The following is a 24,339-nucleotide window of genomic DNA, read 5'->3' as shown; positions in this document are numbered from 1 at the left end:
AGAAGACAAACAACAATTAACCAAAATGCTTCTTCAGTTTCACAGTTGGTAAAAAAAAAAAAAAACGTCTCGAGCGTTTGAAGTAGAACCCTATAGGTCACTTTTCTCACTTTTAAATTGAAAATTAAGTAATGCAATGGTGAATAATAGTAGCTTGCTGTATAATTCCGTTATCTGAGGAGATAAGGCTTGCAGAGTCAGTAACTTCTTTAAAATCATTTCTGAAAACCCACTTTTATAGACTTGCTTTTATGTGAAGTTTACTTATAGCTTTATTTATTAGTTTTAGTGTTCTATTTTGTATTATATCCTGTTGATTTTAGATGTTCTCTCTAATCTTATTTTATTTTTAGCTGCGTGGTTCTTTGGTGTGATGTTGTCTCTCTAACTCTTTAATTCTCTAATTTTTAAAAAATATTTTTAATTTCTAACTTTAACCCTTAATCTTATTCTTTAATTTCTAAACTGCCTAGTTCTCTTGTTTGATATGAGTGCTAACCAAGCTGATTATTCCTTAATTTATTATAATTTTTACTGTTTATTTTAATTGACTGCTCTGACTTGTCTCCTGCATGTTTTGACTGTCAAATCACTTGGTGAATGCTGTTCTTAAGGCTACTACATAAATAAAGTTATTATTATTGTTATTTATTGAGGATTGTACTGTTTATGTTTTATTGTAGATGTGGCAAAAAAAGTCATGAAAAGTTCAACAAACTGAATTAAACTGAGTTCAAGATGATGCTACGTATCAAACCGCTTTTATATTACTGCGCTACAATCAACTAGCACATTCTTGACATCAGAAACAAACACTGTAAATCGATTTTTTTCTATCGAACATGTGGATATGAGAGAAGATCTGCTGCATCTCCTTCTTTCTCTTTCACCATTCCTTCAAAGGAAGTTCAAATATTACTGCACAAGTCAGCTTGCTATTAACTGAAACGTTAAATTATTGTGGTGCTCTGTAACGTCTCTGTGTTTAACGGCAGCAGCTCGACATGTGAGAAGGAGACGAGCTGAAAGAGGCTGAAGATCACCTTCGCTCTTTAGATCACAGACTACATGAAGCGACTGCAGGCTGCAACCTGAGATCAAACGCACACAAGACACGCATGCGAACGGAGACGCCTGGCAAAAGAAACACAGGAGAGGAAGGGGATGGAGGAGATGGAAGAGGAGACGGTATTCAGTGGACCGTGACACTTCAGACATATGGGAGGACCGAGGAGAGACGAGGGGATGAATGGAGGGTTGCTGAGAGAAACGGCGAGACGCAGAAACAGAGGGAGAGGGAGAAGCATCCAGCTGTTTGTCCATCCTCGCTCTGCCGTAATGAGCCCATGTTTGGCTCTGTGGAGCATTGCCAACGCCTCATCTAACTTCTCCAAACTCTAACAAGCCAAACTGCTATTTAGATTTACCTCCTACCGGCGCTGAACCGAGCCCAAACAACTAAGCACATAACAGCGTGGCGCTCCCTTAAATGGACACTTTGACATTTTGAATTTTAGCTGTTTATTTTTCTTTAAACAGACACTTGTCAGCATGTGGGGAACATTTTTGCTTTTAAGTTTTCATGAAATGGCTCGGCGGCATTGTTAGCGTCGCTGAGCATGTCTTCCACTTGCAGCCTGCTGTGCCCTTTGGCTGAAATGAGGGAAAAGCTTCTAAGTCATTTGGAGATTCACCTGCACAGATCCACACAAACAGCCATATTCTTATTACAGCGACGAAACCACTGATCAATAACCTGAACGATAAAAAAAAACATCCCCCCCTTTGCCCAGTTTTTATAGTTTACCCCCAAAAATGTGGCTATATCCTGCTGCCATCATCCTGCAGCAACACAACCTGTAGTTTCGCAATAAAAGCTAAATGACTACAAAAAAACACCACAATTCACTCAACAGCAACTCAGCATCATCTCTGCTGACTTTATTTTTAACTCAATGAAGCTAAAAATACTCCAGAAACATATTCTATTTTAAATGACTCTTTTAAATCCCCAATTTATTATTTAAAAAAAAAGCTGCTGTAAGCCTCACTTTGTACTAAAAATGAGCCACTCAAACTAAAAGCTATTTTCGTCTCTGATGTTAATCCTCGTCGCAGCATTTATCCATTTATCTGAAGCCTAAAAATGATTCCTGCCTCTCTTCCATCCTCCTTTTTCTCCATAATTCATCTGGATGCCTCAACAAAGGTGGCGGCGGCGGCTTTGAATGTGATCATGAAGTCAAGTGAACCTGAACTAGTTTTAATCCCAGAGTGCAGATGATTCGTACGGAGGAGAAGCTTAATGCAGGATGGCTGGTTTTAGGGATAGATATTAGATTTATTTCAGAAAAAGCATCAGTACAAAACATATCTTAGCTACAGTTTTTTAAAAACTCAGTTTAAGGGGTAGTAATTAAAAAATGGGCAATGCATTCTCATCAGATGGTAAATATAGATGGGTCATTCTGGGATATATTCAGAAAATGAATGTTGAATTTTTTTATAGTGTTTAATATTGACTGAGTTTACCATGTGTAACATCTGGGTTCATAGGTAACATTAGTTTTTTAGTTCTAAATTCTTAAAGACGGTGTGTCATGTTGATTTTTGCACCGTTTGCTTTGCTCCAATCTGTGGATCAATGTTTAAAGTGTCATAACGTGAGAAATAATTTAGCTAAAGTGCTAAAGTTTTGCAGGTTCATTGATATCTATATATGGTCTTCAATAGTATAACCCTGCTTTGATAGATTAATACAAAGCAGTTAGATGATGGTGCAAATTTGGTCAAAAAATGTACCAGTCATGAAATCTTAATTTGTCTCCCTAAGAGGCTGATTGTTGAAAATTCTCAAGGAAGGTGGAATCATGTCCATTTTTGCATCTTTTGTTTGCACAAATCTGTGGATAAATGTTCAAAGTGTCATATTCCCATGTTTCATAAAATTACTTGAAGCACTATCAGTTGGAGAACCATGATTTTCCATTTGGGACACTACTGGAATGGTTCCACCATCATACCTGCTCAATGCATGTTAAATATTGGCCATGAATGCAAAAAAGAGTTTTTTTTCTCATAAAGTTTGCTTCTAACTGGCACCATACTCTGCATTTTTAAAGCTCCTATTGTTGCCAATCGTAGGAAAACAATCAGCCTCTTAGGGAGAAAAACAAAGATTTTATGATTGCACATTGACATTTTTGGACCAAAATTTGCACCACAATGTAACTGGTTTGTATTATTTTATCTAAGCAGAGTTGCACCACTGAAGACCACATGTATATATCACTGAATCTGCAAAATTTCAGGACTGTAGCTACATTATTTCTCAAGTTATGGCACTTTGAACATTGATCCGCAGCATAATACTGCCACCACCATACCCAATAAAAATGGACCCCACCTTCTTTAAGAACTTCTAACCCAAAAACTAATATTACCTATGAGCCCAGACTTTACTCAAATGAATAAATATTCACCACTGTATAAAAAAAAGAAATCTGTCAAAGTAAAAGATGGTAAGGGGTGAACTTTTCTTTTTTTTTTTTTTTTTTTTTTTTTTTAAATAAAATTTGAGTTGGAATGACACGTGTTTCACAATCACATCACATTTTTATCCAAACAGACAACAGTTCAATTTTGACAGAAGCTTTCATGCTCATATGGGACTCCATCATTCTTTTTGAAAATATTTTTTAGGGCATTTAAGGTTGCAAACTCAAGCCCTTTCAGCGTCTTGCTTAAAAACGGTTAAAAAAATGTAGCTAGCAGGAGCGTGGGAAATAAACTGGCAACCCTGCGGCTATTTTTTTTCTATTTGAAAGGTGTTGTAAGCAGAAAACAAACAAAAAAACTTCTCTCAATGTGCATTCACATTTTGTGCAAATGTGCGGAAAATGTATCACGAGTCACTAAACCTTTGTTGCACCTTCACCCCGTTCTTCAAAACAGCAAATTCAACACAGTAAAACTTCCCTCCAGTGCTAGTTACAACATCAACTCTGAGCCGGTAGTTCCCTGGATTATTCAGTGTCCAGGATATGGTTACTGTTGGATCAGGTTGCTGCTGACATCTCAATATCTTGCCACATAAAACTAGAACCGTCTGCACGTATACTGTTTTATATGTCTCTAATAAAGGTGGACTAACCCTTTCATAAAAGTCTGACCCACATCTTTTAAGATCATGATGCTTTTTTTATTGTTTGCACTCTTGGTAAAGTTTTACTGTCACTGTTTGATCTGTAGCCTCTGACCTCGTTGGTTTCTGCCATATTTACTCATGTACTCTGACTTAATGCAATTCACAGCTTTACAGAGATCTGCGTGATTAAAATAACATACCACAGGGTAAATGATTCACTAGTTGGACTAAGAGTGCAAAAATAAATATGAATTGATACAAAGGCAAACCAGAAAGGCTCCAGAAAACAGTGTAATTTGTCTTGACAGTCTGTTTTATAGTAACTTCTACCGTCGTTTCCCTGCGTTAAACGAACAGCTGCCACTAAAGCCTCGACAAAACTCCAGGTTCAACGACTGAGCGTAAACTTTCCTTGCTTTGTGTAACTCACAAATGTGAAGTTTAGCAGCAGAGTGCTTGTTGCATCAGGATGCTGCCCGTTTTACAGCCTTGTCTGGGCTATTTTTACCCAAAGTCAGTGAGCTAACTGAGCTCCGTGGCCACTAAGTGAGACGGGATAAAGTGTCACGACCCCAAATGCATGAGTGATCCTCTTAAGCATCAATCAGCGCTACACTCAGCGACAACACCAAGGCAGCAAACACGACTTCTCCATCAGCATCTTCACATTTAGTATCTATGCTGTGTTGTCTTCTTATACATGATAATTTAAAGTCATTATTAGTGATTTCCAGCCACCAAAGTCCACCTGAGGACACATATTTAACATTAGGATATAATATTCTGCTATAAAATTCTTATATCAGCACAAAAACTAATGACAATAGTGTGACATTGTACATGTAAGTGAGGCTGATGGTTGCGATATTTTTCCATCATAAGCCAAACAGTATTTTTTGAGAATATTCTTCAGCCTTTAAAACACATTGCAAAAAAATATGTTTAAAAAAATAGTTTTAAGTCAACTTCTTTCACAACAGTTTACTGTGATATTACAGATTTTCCTGTTTTGCTAAATTACAATGACTAGTAAAATCATTGAAAAAACAAACAACAAATAAGATTAATTTACATGTTAGCCTTAACAAAAACAGGTCAAATCTGTAAATTATGTCCAAATTGAATGTTTTTATTATATATATTTTAATTTTTGTAAAAGTTAGTTTGTTCTTTTCAAGCATTTGACTGCAGATTTTTTTTTACTATATTCAAATCAGCAAAAATATGATTATTTTACACATTTTTGCTATTATATGAAGTATCAACTATTATTTAACAATATTTCCATGTTTTGTTAAATAAAATATCAAGTAAAATCACAGGAGAAAAAGAGGCCAAAAGTATAAATAATGTTTACATTAAAAATCTGTATTTTTATAAACAGCAAATATTTCTTTAACAGTACTTGACCGTAAAATTACGATTTTATTGAATTTAAATTAGCTGAAAAATATCAGTATTTTACTGAGATTTGTTGCTGTTTTCACTATTTTTTCCAGTTTTTGAATGCTACAGTGTTCTGGGATCATTGCTGCCAAATTTGCATTCTTTTTCATTTTTATTTATTTTTTTGAATGGTTTAATTTACTATTTAAAAAGCTGAATGGGAGTCCTGCACTTTGATTAGAATGAGTAAAACCTTTCTCATGATGAGAGCATGTTTAAAATTCAGGAGATGGATTTCGATGCCATTGACCTTTGTTTTTAAAATAACACTGAAATAAGTTTAAAACTGCACTGTTTCATTTTTTTGGAATTAAATGGCAATATATAAAGTAAAAGCAATCGGTGGCTGAGATAAAACAACGGGAAATTTGTGGTCTTCCGCAGTTCTGTTGAGCCTTTTTGTGTCTTTCAGTTTATTGTTTTATTTTTACAGCCTCTTTCTTTACTACTTCGATCATCTGCTGTTTTCTCCTTAAAAGCTATAAAAAAAAAAGCCCACAGTTTATTACCTGCCCAGAAAACAGATACAGAAACTAGTTTATGACCAACTTCTAGTCATTGCAAGTGTAACTTCAGCTCCAGCTCAAAGCCAAACTCCACCCACTGCATAATTTTGTGACAGTAACAACCCAAAGCCAGAGAAAATGGAGAGCATGACTGAATCTAACATTACTGTGGTGGAGAGCTTTAGTGGTCCAGAAGTGTTTCAATTCAAGACGCTGGCTGCAGCACCATTAACCCACAAAGCTGCAGCTCTTGTAAAACCTCGTGCAACCTGACCTCATCTGACTTTATGTGAGCTCTTTACATCTCTTTGCTTCTCTCCTGCTCTCTGTGCTCACATAAACTGCATTTTAATACAGTCAAATTCCCAATAAAGCTGCTTGCTTTTACATGTTTTCTGTTTCCGTTGGCAGACAACAGAACGAGGATGAAATACAGACTGAAGCTCGGTCCATTTAAACTACATGTTAACCAGCAGTCTCTTCCAGGTTGCTGCTCTGCGCCGCTGAAATCCTGATTTTACAACCACAACGTCTTCCGACAAATTCTCCGTACACGAGTTCAAGACGACGGCTGTGCTGTGAACTCGGCTGTATTTCCATGTGAAATAATCACTGGGAGAGAAGACAGAAGCAACAGAATGTCTCGGTCTCACATTCATCCATGTCAGCTGCTGTTCTGTCAACTGTGCTGCTCAGTGAACAGAGTCGAGGCAGAAAAGTTAAGAAGCAGCACTGCAGACTTTTATGAGGAAAGCAGCTAAAGTTTCAACACAAACATTTACCACTAGATGCTTTTTAGAAAAACAAAAAAGTCACTCTGTGTTTCTGAAGTGAAAAACTGCTAAGTTTGCATTTACAGACCCTCACTCAAGAGTGGGGCCACATCTGTTCATGTGTTAACATTTATTTTTATGAGTTTCATGATGCAAACAAGCCTCAAATGAGCGTCTCTCTGTTCGTATTGAGCTGGGAAGGTTCAGGATGTTACATATCATTCAGCTAATGGCTCAAAAAGACGTTAAAGTGTGCAGTTCCTCTTTAAACCTATAGCCAGCTCCTCATGCACGACTTTTTCTCACTTCTGCCAAGACGTCACCTATGTGTTCACAAACTGACAAAATAACAAATATAGTTTCATATTTGACAAGTTTTTTTTCACCTCCAAATGCTGCTTGTTTGTTGTTGTTGCTCAACCAAGAAGTGGCCAAAAATAATTTAATACAGCTTTAAAGTTTGTATGTGTTCATTTAGTGCACTAGTTTTTGTTCTTCAACTTGTTGCAGTAACATTAAAAGTGGACAGAACCTTAAAAGTAGCCATATTATGATATCAAAAAGCAATTTCAGTTTAGCTAAAGGCTTTTTAGTTGATTTTATCTAAATTAAATGTCACATTTTGATAAATTTAGTGACTTGCTAACAGCTTAGTTTTCTTTATTTATTCATCTAACATTTATTTTACCAGGTAAGTTAGCTGAGGACTCATTCTCATTTTCAGTAATGATCTGGCCAAGAGGCGGCACACGAACAAGACGAACAACTAAAACAGATTACATGTACAGCAAATCACACAATATTACAAAACACATTACGCAATGATTTGTAAAATAGAAAGGCTAAGAACAGGTGCAGTGATCCTGAAGTGTTACTCTAAGTGACTTTTCAAACGACGAGAGCGATACGTATGAGGCGAGTTTTAGGGATTGCTGCAGAGAGTTTCAGTCATTAGCGGCAGAAAACTGGAATGAGGATCAACCGAGAGCAGTACGGACTTTGGGAATGTGGAGGTTGATGGGACTGTTAGAACGAAGAGTACGGGTGGAGTTCTGAATGGTAAGTAATGAACACAGATATGGTGGTGTCATATCAGAGGTTTGTAGATGTACAGAAACCAGTGTAACTGTCTTGGGGAGTGAGTTACATCTCTGTGTACTGTTTATATCTGACTAGCCATAATTGACAGTCACTGCGTTGCATTTCTTGTTATAAAAAGTTAAGTGAACTGAATTAAACTTGGTTCAAGAGTAAACTAAAATGAAACCCATGTCACTAACGATGCTACATATAAAACTACTGTTGTGTAGCTGCATTGTAATCAATTAGCAGTAAGAGACTTTACAAGTGGACACATTTATCACTATGATCTACGAAACATGAAACCTCTTGGTTCTAGTCCAACATCCATCTTTAATTAAGCTAAATAATCACTACTGCGTGTGCTAGTGTTTGTGTGCACGTATGCCAGCTCGACATGAATGTGTAATGTTTGCGTTGCCTGGCAGTAGGAAACACTAAATGCCAGAGTGGAGATGGTTATCTCTCTAATGTAATTGCACTGAATAATAGCGTAGATCCAATTCCATTAATGGCGAAGGTGACTCTTTTACTCGCAGCGTCTAAAAATAGGACGGCTGGTCTCACCGGCTTTAACTGAAGCGAGGGCTCTGCTGTGTGACGGGCTGCACGCTGACAGGGGTTAAATGAAAATAACGTTTTAAAACACGTTAAGTCAGGAGTCGGGTCAGGAGATCCTGTTCGGCACGTAGGCTGAAAGGGTCAGCGGTTTGTGAATATGAACACACTCATTGTGCTGGAAGGGATTTGGATTGAAGCGCCAACACGGTGACACATGTCGTAGCCTCATATGAACTGGACAATAACGCGGTCGCAGCGGCGCAAAAGCTTTCTTTTCTCCGATCATCAGTCCTATTTTAGAAAGTGTCAACAAGTTGCCAATACGGCTCGACTAGAGGCAATTAAAATGCTCAGTGAAGTGAGACGCAGGGCAGATGGTCAGGCAGAAAGTGGCACAAGCCAGCTTGATGCACAACTGGTACACAGGTTTTCTTTGCTAAGGTCTGGGCCACAGTGTGTCTGCCGCCGTCACGCCAAAATCAATGTATCTACAGTGATAAAATGGCTCAATTTATCTTGTGGGCTCGTTTCTGCCTTTTTTCCCCTTTCACCGGTCAATAAAACACAGTAGAGATGTGATGGTGAGATGTGCCTGGTAGGAATACAAATATGGATCATGAAGTTAAAAAGCTGAAAACCTTGATGAGAAATGTTTTTCTCTGCCATTGCCTTCGAGAGTAAAAACAACTTATCCAGGTTGTTTTCTCCTGACTGGATCCTAGCTTGTGCTGTATCTGCTCTCAGACGGACGTCGCTTTGGATAAAAGTGTCTGCTAAATAAAATTGTAGATTGAAGATTGTAGAGCGCAAGGGAATTAGAATTTTTAAATTTTTTATTATTTTAAAAAACTAAATATGTTCTTTATGTTTTTAACCTAATTTATGCCCACTTGTTTAACTTCACCTCAGTCTCTACTGCTGTCATTTGCTGTTTTCTGTTTTGCCCCACAGAACATAATGCTACATGAGTTGGCCACTGCTCTCCACACTGGAAGTTCCCAACAAGTCTTAATCTGTCCAAAACCAAAAATGGTCAGCCCAAAAAACAACTAAATTAACCCTGGCGACGGTTGTAAGGGTACTAGAAGCAGGAGCTTGTAGGAACCTTTATGGGCATTACAACTGTGAAGACTGCCCCTGTAGAATCACTTTCAGGGATATTTTTGGCCAGAAAAAAGTACAGACTCCGGGTTATGTACTTCTGACAGGCATGGAAGTTTCCAGTGTTAATCCATCTTAAACTAAAAATGGATAGATGTCAACCCCTATAAATATCTCAAAGTATCCAAAATATCAGCATGTTTTCTTGTATCCATGCATCCAACCTCAATCTGTACAAAGTGGTAAAGATAGATAGAAGCCTTAACTTGTAGGAACCTTTCCGACTGTAAAAACTGCCCCCGTAGAACTTATGTCAGGGTCATTTTTGGTAAGAAAAAGGTACTGACAGCAGGTTGCATACTTCTGGGAGGCACAGAAGTTTCCAGTAAGTGTTAATCTGTCTTGAACTAAGTCAGCCCAAAACATCAGCATTTTTTCTTGTATCCACGCACCCAACCTCAATCATGTGACTGTGGTTAGGATACTAGAAACAGGAACTTGGAGTAACCTTTATATGCGTTCCGACTGCAACATCTGCCTCTGTAGAACCTCTTTCAGGGCTGTTTTTAAGGGGGGAGGGGGAAACGTACAGAAACCAAAAATGGACGATGACCCCAATAAATATCTCAAAGTCAGCAAAAACTATCATCGTATTTTCTTGCATCAGTGCACCCAACCTGAATCTGGACACTGTGAAGATACTAGAACCAGGAACTCGTAGAAACCTGTCCAACTGTTACAACCGCCCCTGTAGAACCTTCATCCCAGCCATTTTTGGCAAGAAAAAGTACCGACCCCGGGTTATGTACTTCCAGTAAGTGTCCATCTGAAACCAAAAATGGACAGACATCAACCCCAAACATCTAAAAGTCAGCCAAAAAAAAAATCCGCACTTCTTCTTGCATCCATGCACCCAACCTGAATCTGGACACAGTGGTGAAGATACAAGAAGCAAGAACTTGTAGGAACCTTTATGCGTGTTCCAACTGTGAGAACTGCCCCTGTAGAACCTTTTTTAACCCTTGTGTTGTCCTGCGGGTCAAAATTTACCTGTTTTAAAGTTTGAAAATGTTGGAAAAGTATAGATTTTCACAGTGAAACTTCTGATGTCCACATTTTCAACATTTTTGGGAAATCTTTGAACATTTTTTGGTGAAAAAAAGAAATGTTAAAAATGTTTCTTTAGAACATTCACATTAAAATCTTTTTTTATTTTTTATTAGAAGTTTTACTGATATATATGGAATCACTTTAGATATTTTTAGGATTTTTTTGGAAGATTTTTACTCTTTTTTTTGAAAATATTTACAAGAATTTTCTTGCCAAATTTGAGGGATTTAAAAAAAAAAAAAAACTTTTAAGGGAAACTTTTAAGAAACTATTGGATTTTTTTTCCTGAAGGTTTTGCAAATTTTCTGAAATTTGGGGATTTTTTTGCTGAATTTTTGGATTTTTTTCAGACAAGGAAACTATATTTTTCGGTGCTCGGAAATGAAGACAACAGGAGGGTTAAGATTGTTTTCGGGGAGTAAAATGTACTAACTCTGGGATACGTACTTCTAAGCTGCACTTGAGTGGCACAAAGGTTTCCAGTAAATATTAATCTGTCTTAACACAAAAAATGGACAGATGTCGACCCCAAATTCCTGAAAGTCTGCCCAAAATATCAGCACTTTTCTTCCATTGATGCAAGTTTTATGTAACTGTTGGTGAGAAAAAGTACTAACTCTGGGTAAGGTACATTATGAGTGGCACACAAAAACTCCTGCATGGTTCTCACTACTGATTAGCGAAATCCAGAGGAGACAGATGCTGATTGGGTAAACGACATTTTTGGACCTCTCAAAGTCGCTATAGCATCACAATAGTGATCAATGTAAAATTCATCACACAGGCTAACATAACAAACCCTCAACTCTTCTCTGTCCCAACTGGAGTCATGTCTAGTAACTACTGTAAGTTTTGGCACACTTTCTAGTTAATATTGTGGTTGAAGCTGGCGGATTTTGCACCACAATGGAAAAAGAAGAGCTAAAAGGGACGATTACAGAAAATTTTGTACCAAATCTCGACTACCCCAAGTTCTTCCAGTGGAAAATCGCTACTCTACTGTTACAGATAGAAAACATTCCTCCTATAAAACCACTACTGATCATGTTCAATGCAGAAGTAAATACAAATTAAGTTAACTCCATTCAGTCTTGTCGCATTCAGACTACCACAGTCAAGCTTAAGGTAGCAGCAACAGAGAATTCATCAACTATAACAGAAAAATATGCATGATAACTGAAAAAATGGTCATTACTAATGGAAATAAATGGAAAAAATACAGAGAGAAGCCAACAGAGCAGAGGCGTCATCATAAGCATCCTCTGGAAAACACTGATCAGGTCAGTGTAGCAATGAGTGGTCAAGAATATGAAACTATTGAGCATCTTGGATAAAAGCATACATGTTTACAACAGAAAAAATACCAAGTAAAAAGCCCTGAACTAAAACCTCTGACCTCTCAGCTCTTTCCACAGCAGCACACACTTTAAGATCTTTGGTCAGAGGTCTTCTGTCTGTTCTGGGGTCCGGCAGAAAACTAAAGGAGACAGAGCGTTTGTAGTCAGGACCCCGAGGCTCTGAGAAGATCTGCCCGAGGAAATCAGGTCGGCTGAGTCAGTGACCTCTTTAAGTCCAGTCTTAAAACATACTTTAACTGGAGAGTTTTAATTTCCTCTAAACTATCCATGTATTTACTGTTCTACACCTAATTGTGTGTTGATCTGTGTTTTAAAACCTGCTGATTTCATAACTAAGGTGCTCTATAAATAAAGATTAGTGTTATTATTATGAAACAAACAGAAGAGAGTGGGAGCACTGGTGGAGCTGATGGGAAACGCTTAATAAAACCACAATGTGTGATACTCAGGATCATGACACAGAAGCAACACTTTGCTGGAACGGATGCAGGCGATTCTGCCGTATTTGTAGCCTGAAATTCAGTCCTACAGGATCCAGACTGCTGCTTATTTTCTATTCCGCCAGGCAGTTTTCATTCTAGACACCTAATCACAGACTTATTTGGACTGGGACGCCAAGTGAATTTAAACTAGCAGGTGGAAAAAAAAAAAGAAAACCAGCATCACCGCGGACCCCAAGGACTAGATTGGAGGATTACTGTTGTAGACTCTGTCACAGACATTGATTTTGTCCTAGAACTAAACACCTGAAGGCAACAACTTCACTAGCATCTGAAAACTTTACCCAGAAGCCCTGTGGGAGCGCAGGCCTTTATCTGAGATATTTGACTGCAAGGTTTTTCATGCTGGGAGCATTTTAAACATGTGTACTTTACTAAGGTTAGCTTTAAAGACCCAAAATATCTTGCAAATATTCCAGAGTACTCTACTTTATTATCGTATTTCCATACAGTTGGAGGATTTGCGAGAGAGCGGGAAACAAAGAACGCTGAAAACCGATGCAGCAAATGCAGCGATATCCTGCTAAATACAGGTGAAGCTTCAAAAGCACTGCATCCTACACCTCCCCTGAGGAGAGCATCTTTCATGGGGGATCTGCTCGCCTGGAAATGCCTTCGTCTTTCTAACTCCGGTTCGTGTCTCATGCTTTCTGTTCAAATATTTTGTCTCCGGGCCCAAGCTGAGACAACTCCGCTGACTTCAGGTTTATTTTCTTAAACTTTAAATGCTCTCGAGAGACAACCCACAGAAGAAGCAACGGCTTCAACAGGCAGAGTAGTGCTTCCTGACAGGTAAATTGATCTTAAAGTGTAAGAACCCCTTCAGCAAAACTGTCACCCTTCCTGCAGGAAGTAAAAGCACAGGATGAGTCCTTTCTTAGATCTCTGTCACTAAATAATATTCATGTGTGCTGCAAAAAAGTACCACTGCTGTATAACAAATACATTTAAATGATGAAAAATAGTAGTTAATTGGTTGCTGCATTTATCTTTGTAAAGGACAGTCAAACTCTTCAGGAGGGGGTAAACTGACTCTCAGATTATCGTGGCCAATTATGGCATTTTTACGATTATCTGTACCAGTAAAGTATTGGATGATTATTGACAAATTAAATGCGCTACTTCAGGTCTCATGCAGCCTCCTCTCTCTGTCTGTCGTCACTCTATGGTCTTAGAAATGTCTCTCAATCAACAAAAACTCAACAAGAAACACAAACCAGGAAATTAGCTTCTCTCAGAGTGGCTAAAGCTATGCTAACAGCTAGCGGCTAAGTTAGAAGGAAGCCACAGATTAACCTGAAACAGAGTGTAGAAAACAATGATTAATAATGCTTCAAGATCTGGACCTTAGTGGGCAATAAAAGTAATAGAACAGTGAAATATTAAGAAACAGAGAACAGCGGACGTAACTGCTGGAGATAAACTGATCAATCTCAGTGGATTCCACATAAACAGAGGAGAGCGTTCTAATTTAATCCCTTCTATTTCTATTCTACATATTCAGTTATCGTCAGCATTATTAATGAACAAGTCCAGCTATGAATGACAGTTTTTCTGCTATCACATGCTGTTAAAATATTACATTTAATGCATATCAGTTCCAAATATTGGCTGTCTTTCATAATTACCAATAATCGGCATCGGCCCTAAAAATGAACATATTGGTGGGTCCCTACTCTTCAGTTACTCATACACATATCCTTGTGATCAATATTTTTGAGGAACGTTGTGACTAAATAAGGGACAAGAGATGAGATTCGAGAGACGAGACACAACAAACAGTAAAGGTCACCGTGGGAACCACACTTCCTGTAGGCCATGAAGGAGTCTGACATTGAGGTTTGAAAGTGTAAATACAAAAATACCCCCTTGAGTCTGTGAGTCTTGAGTTAGCAGCTGGTTTTGAACGCTGAGCTGAACTAATGTGACATGAAGTGTTTCTGGGTAGGTCAATACACAGCGATCAGCCACAACATTAAAACCACTGACAGGTGCAGGGAACGACACAGAACATCTTGTGACAACGCAAAGTTTGTCTAGCATTTCTGTGCAGGTTATGTTGACACGCAATCAAGCAACAGCCTCAACAGGTGCAGCTTCTCCCAGCAGGTCAGTGCATCCCGCAGTACTGTAAAAACTGCTCAGAAACAGCTCGAGGAACACGACCAAGAGCCCAGGGTGTTGACTCAGCCTCCAAGTCTGATTAAGCATCTGCAGCTCAACTCTGAGCTGTGTAGACTCAATCCTGGAACCCACAAAACCCCAAACATCTACACAGTACACCCCCAGAGGCCCCATATCTATATACCCTGACTGGTCAGAGCTGCTTTGGTGGCACAAGGAGGACTTATACAGTATTAGCCAGGTGGTTAAAATGTTGCTGACTGGTGCATTTAGACTTCAGGATAACCCTCAACTTTATACAAGTCTTACAAGTCTTACAAGAATAGTCATTTACCACATTAACAATGTCCAGATTGTATTTCTCATTCATGTAATGTTATCTTCATTGAAAAAAAATTCACAAATAAGGACATTTCTAAGTGACCCCAGACTTTTGAACAGTAGTGTAACCTATCATTGTGTAGTTCAGGGTAGTTTATGCAGAGTTGTAGGTGAGCTGAAGTGCTTGAGCTGCACCCAGTAGCAGATATGTGGCTGGAGATGGACGCACTGATGTGCTCATTCTAGAGGAAGCATCGGCTTAGTTGCAATTATGTCATTTTAAGGCAGGAAGGGATTATTGTTAATGGAAAACCTTGCAAATACGTAACTTGGATGCAGAGAGATGAGATTTTATGGGTTGAATCAACAGTCAGAGATGGACTTCAGCTGAGTGAGACATGATCCAGCAGATTCTACAAACCCAATATAGTATGATGTAGTTTTAAAGTCAGCTGCAGACCAGAAGTGTCCTGCTGTATCTGTGCAGCAGGCCTTCACGCTGCCATGCAATAATTCACAGCCTACTGTATTCCAGCCAGTGCAGGAGCCACATAAGCTCCGTAGTAATTAGTCATGAATGACAAATCGTTGCTGAGGCTGCCTATAGCCACACACTTAGCAGTTTGTAAACAAGAGCATCCTCCTCCTCCTCCTCCTCCTCCTCCTCCTCCTCCTCCTCCTCTTCCTCCCTGCGTCCATCTGCCCTGATGTCGCACTGTGGCTTTCAGGCCTCAGCTCAAGTCTCAGACCTGCGACCCACACAGTTCACACCGACAGCAACACGCACACAACAAGGCGTTTGTGCTCACCTGGTGAGTAGAGCCGTGCAAGCTGTCGGGCCCCGGCGTGCTGCGGTCCCCAGCGAGGCGCCGCGCTGCGTGCAGCCGCCCCGTGCTCGTTCCCGTTCGGATCCTCCTCCGCCATGGACCGGTGCCTGATGTCGGTCTCGGAGAGAAGCGACGCCGCCATAGCTCCTGCCCGCTGCCCTCCCTGCTTTGGCTTTCAGCTACAAGGCATCAACCGGGGGGAAGCGTCTCGGTCGGTGGAGCGTGTTCGCGTCCCGGCCTCCGGCGCTGGCTGCGGCTGAGCGGAGGAGAGAGGCTGAGCGGCTGATGCTCGCTGGGACGTACCGGAGCAGCTCGTACCACCCGGAAATAAACGGACGGAGCTGCGCTGACACACAGACCTATTTCACGGTTCTTTTTTTTTTTTTTTTTTTTTTTTTATTAACCCGTCGCAGCTCCTGCAAACACCGAGCCGCTGTCACCGTCTGGAGCGGAAAAGCTCCGCCGGCACGTGTTGCGTCGCGTTGCGTCCTGACGCACCGGATTTGTGCACAACAAACTTTTTATTTGCGCGTCCGGTTTAATAGAAGGTGTTGAGAGTTCAACTAGCTGTCACGTCAGATTTAGGGAGCGTCTGCAACTAGCAGGACTCAGAGAAAGAGGAAGTGGTGACTAGAATAGCTGCACAAGCAACAGTGGTGAATGTGTGCAACAGTTCACCAGAAACCTGGAGGTATTTATTTATCCAGCTGATTAAAAACAACATCCTATAACTCGTGCCTGCTCAGGGAATTTAGTGAAATAAATATCAAGCATTAAATCATGTTTGAGCCCAATATTCTGGAGCTGAGTCTCCAATTTACAAAGTCCGATTATGTCACCATTATTTGAAAAGCACATTTAAATCGACAAACATTGTAATACTTTAAAAAAATATAAAATACTCCAATAATAATATATATTATTATACACGATACTACACTATAATAATAATTATAACACAGATAATAATAATAATAATAATAATAATAATAATAATAATAATAATAATAATAATAATAATAATAATGAGGAAAAATAAAATAGAAAAAAATAATATAAAAAAATAATACTGGGTTTAACCTAGCAACTTTAAATATTGAGGTTAAGACCCTACAGTGTAATTTATAGTTTAAATGTAACAAATTAAGGATTAAAACTATATAAAAAATTATATAAAATACTTTACCCGATTATAATAAAATTAATGCTAAGCAAATACAGTATTATTAATTATAAACTGACAAACTTGACTGAATTGAAACTACCCTTCAAGCATATACATGTAAATGCAAAAATTCCCTATAAAATAACTTTCTTTTCCTTCTTCCTTTATTCCTCCCTTTATTAACATAATCACATTATAGAACATTGAAACACTGTGCAACTTTTACATTACATTTTAAAAACTTTTTTCACACTGTATATTGTTTGAATATTAGTAGATTCTGTGTTCAGTGCCAGATATAGGTTTTTAACTGTGACTGTAAATTGCTGTAACGCTTCAAATTCCTGCAAAAATTCAATAAAGTCTCTATCTATATGTCTGTCTACCTAATTTACACTGTCTAGAGGCTGAAATCTACACACACACATCTTAGTAGAGACATTATTAGGATTTTGAAACAGTGGGGACTTGCACCAGTCCAGAAATCTTTAGGTTTTAACTTGACAATTGCACAATTTTCAAGAGACACTGCTAAGTAAAGTCATCCCATTTTCTGTCTATGGTTTCTACATGACCTGCATTAATATCACAGCGAGTGTCGACTAGCTACACTAAACCGTGTGGTGATTTACAGAGCTCTATATTACACATAAAGGTGTGACTCATGACAGAAATGAATGCGACCCACTTAGACTGACCAGAGATGCCTGTTTTAGCTGCCAGCTGGAGTCACAATGGTATATTTTATAGGTTAGTAATACTCTGTAATCTGGGTGAGTGATCCTGTAAGTAGTCCAGGAGAGAAGAGATGCAGGTGCTGATGAGAGGGAAAAGTTCACACAGAGTTCCACAAAAAGATAAACTAGAAAGTAACTTAAAAAAAAAAAAATCAGACCAAATCTACTGTCAGTGAGAAAAAAAGACTGAAATTCTGTCCAAGTTGAGCCTAATTGTAACAGAAGAATTCCTCCTCCTCCTCATCCTCCTTGTTTGCACTTCGTAGCCGTCATTCTTTTCATTTTGAAAAAGCTTCTTGTGTCTAAAACCTTCCATTCTTGCTTCAGTGTAAAAGTTAACTAACTGGTAGCAGATGTCAACTATGACAACTTCTGTAACTCATACACTCATACAAAATGCACCAAGTAGTGTAAAGTAGATCTGCTCAGTGGCCGAGAAAGACTGTACTTTTTGCACTTTTGACCGATCATATGATATTATTTTTGGGGGCTTTCATGCATAATTACAAGATCTGGAGCTATTCATAAAACACTGAGCGTTACAGCATAACAACAACGCTGCATCATGGTGTTCTTTTAAGTGTTTTCTATCTGATTTCATTGTTTATGTATGGAATATACTCACATTTCTCATCTTATTCTGATGTTTAGACATGTTAAGACATAAAAAAAAATGTTAATGCTGAATCCAGCCTGTCATCTGGGCAACAAGTGGACCAGTGTGGTGCAGCGGCCATTAGAAAATATGTACATCAAGTGTAAAATGTCAGACAACGCGCATAGTCTGCTATATGCTACCACAGGTGCCCTTAAAGACTGCAAATATGTGGACATTTATTACTGTGGACTGGGATAAGAGACAAACAATGATGTTCTAGCAAATAGAAATAACCAGAATAAATTCAACAACTGAGCTCAGGAGATTTTTAAGGAACAAACATAACCAACTGTACAGATATTAAAGTCCATAGGGGATTTTTAGAGGGGATAATCCTCCGTATCTGTTTTATTATTGTCACTTAGACATTTTGTACTTTGTATTCTTTTTTAAATTTATTTATTATTTTTGATCAGACACCATGCAATTAACATAGAACACATCTGATGTATTACATATGCAGGGTGGGTCATAAGTTTCCATACATAGGAAAAATAAAAATTATGTTGGACAATCGTTTTATTTATATAATGTGCTCTATATGATTACCATTGTTTCGAAAACACATAATACATGTTTTCCACTGTTGATGAACTTGCATTAGCACAGTTGAAGTTATGTTTGTAATGGCGTTGCTGATACGTTCCTTGAGATGATTTATGTCTCGTATCTTCACCTGAGTCACCATGGCCTTCAAGTGCCCCCAAAGATAGCGTCAAACGCATCTTCCAGGGTATCTGAAACGTACAAAAATATACATTATACATTTTCCTATGTATGGAAACTTATGACCTGCCCTGTAGAATGTATAGCTTTGAGCTAAATTTCACCTCCCGCCCCTGGTTGGGCTTTTCAGTAAAAGTAGTCAGCGGACCAGTAACACTAATAAAAACAGCACAGACAACATTATAAACCTATAATCCCCACCCACACACACACACAAACACGCACAACGACACAATCCACGGTCAGTCGGACCTTATAGATGTCATAGGTGGGTACATTCTTGTTTGTTTTGATTTCTATTTCACTACTAACCTCTGTGTAACTGTTTATATTTCACTAACCTTTGTTTATTGTATTGTACTCTGGCAAAATAATTTCCTCCGGGATGAAAAAACTTGATCTTATCTTAAAGGGTGAAGCCATCCCACTCTCTCTATCTTCTTATAGCAGAGAGTGCAGGCTTAGAGGAGTGGTTCAGTTGAATAATGTTATGTCTTGTTTGTCTGAATGATGGATCCTTTATCTGACTGAGGTTTGTGGATGTTAGAATCTACGGACTGGACTTCGACTCCGGTGCTGCTTATCGATAAATCCATGTCGCTGTCCGTGGTGCTGAAGCAACAGATGGATTTGCAACCTCACCTTTTTCTGTCTTTTCTCTCTTTTCAGGACCTAAAAGTATTCTCTAAACTATTTCACAGTTGTTTCTTCTCTCTGGATCAGGCTGGTGATGAGCTCCAGGCTGCCTTTCAACAGCTGCAAGATTAATTGCATGATCTAACGCTGGTTTTGTACACGAAGAAAGTCAAATTATAGTCTTTTCCAAAGAAGCCTCCCAGATCTCAGATAATGCTGGCATTCAGATATCTTCCTGCAACTACTTGGGTATGTGGGTGGATGACAGGTTCTAGTCTGAGTACATATTGAGCACCTAGTGATAAAACAATAGGTTAACCTGGGCTTTTATTATCGAAATATGGCCTGCCTTAACTTGGCAGTTTTTGTATGCGCTACTTTTTAAAATGTTTTAGGCTATTAGGACACTGTCACATTTTCAGCCTCACCAGAAAATGTGACAAATGAAAGTTTATTCTTGCATCATTATGTTTCAGCATAGTCTCCTTTAACTTCAATGCACTGGTTCCACCAATGTTAAAGCTTCAGTGTCCCATCGCGGAGGAAGGTCACATCTTGAGCCTCCAGATTCTCCCCAACAACATGCATGACCAGACAAGTTTGTGAAACAGGCAGAAGTCAGATGGTGCAAGTCGGATAAATAAGGTTCATGTAGCAGCAGTTCAAAGCTACATTTGGCTGCTTCTGTCACCTGTACTGTGTGGATGGACTCATTTTTAAACAACAGCAGCCATCTCCAGGCTTTCCTCTTCATTTTCTTTCACTGCTTCATTCATGTCAGTTTTTGTGGACAGTGATATGAGGCTTTAATGTATACAGTTATGCCCATAAATGTGAGTTATGGCCCTTGTTTGCACTTCACTGCCTAGACTCTCTCTAATCATAGCTCTTATATGCAAGTTAATGTCCAGAAAGTCATCACTGTGTGCTTCAACATCTGGTTTCTTGTCCTTCATTAAGCCTGGGGAGACAGCAGGACTAGTGTCTTTTTATTTACAAAGCAAAATGGAGTAAACTTGTGTAATTTTCTTTAACTTACCAACAGCTCTTATGGCTGTAAAGGTTACTCAGGATTTACTCTGACCTTTCTCCTGTTTTACTCCCTCGTCCTGGAATAACCTTCAAAACCTACTACAGCTTTATGAGTTTTTCTCCCCTGGCAGAGGTCAAAGCGCTGATCAGATAAAATGTATAACTGGAGAGTGCACTTGCTCTTGAGCTGGATTTTCTCAATCTTTTAATCCTTGGTTGTTTTCATGTGTTCTGCTTTTGTCCTGTTTTTTGTCTGCTGTTTGATTTTATCATTTTTTTTGTAACTTTCTAATGGTGTGAGTTCTTGGCCATTTTTTCTCCAAAAGCACATTGTTTTTTTTTTAAATCTCAGAGGTCTTGCTGGTAAATAAATTGAAATAAATATACTATCAATATTCAGTTCTACGTTATATTGCAGTCTTCAGAGTGACTTAATTTAATTTAATATGTTAGTGTTTACTGTTATGCACTAAAACACTGAGCAAAATTTCTTGGACTACTGATCAGAAGGTCAGAGGTTCAAGCCCCGATGTGGCTACTGTTGGGCCCTTGAGCAAGGCCCTTAACCCTTCCTGCTCCAGGGGGCGCTGTACCGCGGCTGACCCTGAGCTCTGACTCCCCCCAATTGGGAGATATGTGAAAATCAGAATTTCCCCTCGTGGGATTAATAAGGGATAAAAAATAAATAAATAAATAAATAAATAAATAAAATCTACTTTACAATAAAACTATTTCTAATTCTGATTCTGACAAGTAGCAACATGCAGAAGATCCCAGACAAACACAGAGAAACACATTTTTTCTGTACTATTTCTATAAAAATTTATCAGCATCTGTACTGCTGAATATACCCAGATCAAGACTAACAAAATTTTACATTGAGTAGTTTACAGTTTTTACAGTAGAAGTTTGTTGTAATCTGGGAGTACAGGAGTTCATGTGACTGAGGACTCAGCTGCTACCGTTGCATAATTTAAGGCAAAGTTTACACCACGACAACTACAGTGTGTTTTGTAAATGAGGCATATTTCAAACACCACATCCAGTTAAAGTGTAGGCCTACACAAAAGATGCACTGATAAATAACCTGCAGTAAAGTCCTTTGGGATGTGCACACTGATGTGAGTGTTGGTTGGTGAAGCTACAGCAGGAGATTGTTCCCACTGGACTTAAATAAGCTGTTAAATAAATAACAATCATGTATTGATTATAGTGTCAATGAGACAACAAAGACATGTTCAGGAGTTAAGAGGAGGAATAATAAAATCTATAAAAAGATTTTAAAGTGTAGGTCTGTTGTACTTAAAAGGCAAAATGTTTGGAGTTGTTTCCTATGATATTTCTTTAAATTTTTTTTTATTAAAAATTGGATTATTTAGTATCATCTGTTCTGCTGTCAAGACACCTCTATAACAAAGTAAAGGTTTTCATATCAGTCCCATCAAGAAGAGCAAGTTTTTAATATTATTTGAAACATCTGAGGAGGTTCTGGGATCAGTTTGCAGTAGTTTGGAAAAGAATAATAGGTCTAACATCCACACTGACATGCCATTAACACCAACTTGTTCATGTCTGGTGATAAATGTTGGTCTCAACACCAGCGTATAAGTACACTACTGCCAAAAGACATACTAATGTGGTGCAGCAGTTGTGGGACACACTTAACTCTGAATGCACATGAAGTTAGGTGACTTAGATAGATCTAGTTCATTCCCATGTCCACAAGCAGAGACACAAAAAACATAGAAATACAGTAAAAAAAAAATTAACTTTTAACAATGGAAACATGTATTGTTGCTTGAAGTTTCCTAAATGTGTATCTATTACCATCTGTATAATGCCAAGTTCAGCTAAACAGTGACAAATACATTTCTAGAACAAAATTTCCTGTGCTATTTCCCTAAAATGAATGTGTTTTTCAGGTTCAGCCAGGCAGAGGTACAGCATTCTCAACAGAAAACCTCAAAACCTGCTGATTTGTACTGTATGTGAGCCACCGTTCAACTCACCCACAAACGAGTGTACGAGCCTTAAAAAGGGGCAGCGAGATATCAAAAATAGTCAGTGAACATAATCTGAGGAGCAAAATCATCAGTATCTGTTTAGGAGGGAGCAAAGTGAAAATCTAAGCCCCCTTTTAGACCGAGGAGTCACGCTGGTCTCTGCAGGTCTGTGCAGCTTTTCAACTCTTCATCTCGTCGCTTTGACCCGTACAGGACTGCGGCGTCTCATAGCTCATGCATACCAGATCACAATATCTGTCAGATTCACCGGATACTGTATTCATCAGGTGCAGAGACACAACTTCAACGGGAAGTTTAGGATTCTCCTTTTTTCCGCAGGCAGGTTTTGGTTAGCAAGAACAATTTGCTAAGCCAATGATTCATCTTTCTGTATTATAGGTCGGAATGATGCTGTAAAACTTGGGTTTGTTATTACAAATCGGTTATCATTGAAAGATTATTCTCCCTGTAACAGATATTTGCAGCATTGTCAGCGACAGACTGTTGTAATATCACTGTACTGACAAGAGTGAAACTGAGGACCCCCCCCAAAAAAAAAAAAAAAATAAATCTGCCTTTTTCCAACCAGATATATTCATAAAAGATTGTGGCAAAGAGTGATCAATCCCACTGTTAGGTTGAGAAAGAAATCCCTGGGTATAATGACACTGCACAGGCTGACAGCACCGTCCCAGAGCTCATGACACACAGCCCATCTTCTGTTTTCTGACAAAAGAAGATGGAAGCATTTTGCCAACAACTGTTCGCATCTGCATTGTTTAATGCTGCCAGTTGTTCCTCATTCTACAGCGTGCATTGTTATTCACCACCGTCACTCCTGTTGCTGAATCCTTTACTGTATTGACGGCAAGTTTTTTTTTGTTTTGTTTTCTGGCTCCTTTTGAAAAACTTTGATTTGCACAAAGTGTGTGTTGATCTCTGGGTGTCAAAATGTTGCAACAAAGACCAGTTAGTGCTGCTAATGTTTGCTAACTGGCGCTGAGCGAGTGTGCAGAAGGCTTTACACTGCAGCGACATGAACGCTGAATTTAAACAGGATGGAGAAGAGCTGGTGCGAAACATGAGCGAAGGAAGACGGCAACGTGATGTACTCATACTTTCAATCATGTTCCCTTCAGTTTAAGTGTCATCAGGCAGCAGTTGTGTCTGAGCTGTGAGCTGTTTTGTTTCCTGAGCAGATCTTTGTCACTCTCTGTATCATTTCCATCATACTTGGAGAGCAGCTGAATAATAAAATTTCTCGGGATGACACCTCAGTGTATGTATCTGCATCCTCACAAATCTTCTCTTTTGAATAAACTCACATCACACAGTGGTTCTTTATTTGTCATTTATTTATTTGTTTTATCTTTTTTTCTGTACTAGATTATTGCAATCTGGTTAATTCACATTTAAAAAGCAGTCATTGACCAGACGCACTGAAATCGATGATATTCATTTTTACAATAACCATTATAGGCCCCATAGAGACTGGAAAACCCAATCCAAAAAAAAAAAGAAACATCTG

General features: G+C 38.7%; 1 protein-coding gene across 1 annotated transcript in view; it reads right to left on the bottom strand.

Annotated features, from left to right (window-relative positions):
- Positions 1 to 16,404, bottom strand: part of si:ch211-212o1.2 (uncharacterized protein LOC492735 homolog) — a 59,372-nt gene extending 42,968 nt beyond the window's left edge. Inside the window, exon 1 of the mRNA XM_023289888.3 lies at positions 15,837 to 16,404. Within this exon, the coding sequence (XP_023145656.1) occupies positions 15,837 to 15,996 (160 nt within the window). The 5' untranslated portion in view covers positions 15,997 to 16,404. The remainder of the gene's footprint in view (positions 1 to 15,836) is intronic.
- Between the last annotated feature and the right edge of the window lie 7,935 nt (positions 16,405 to 24,339).

Source organism: Amphiprion ocellaris, chromosome 3, assembly GCF_022539595.1.
Source record: "Amphiprion ocellaris isolate individual 3 ecotype Okinawa chromosome 3, ASM2253959v1, whole genome shotgun sequence".
NCBI classification, from domain to species: domain Eukaryota; kingdom Metazoa; phylum Chordata; class Actinopteri; family Pomacentridae; genus Amphiprion; species Amphiprion ocellaris.
This window is presented reverse-complemented; position numbering and strand designations above follow the sequence as displayed.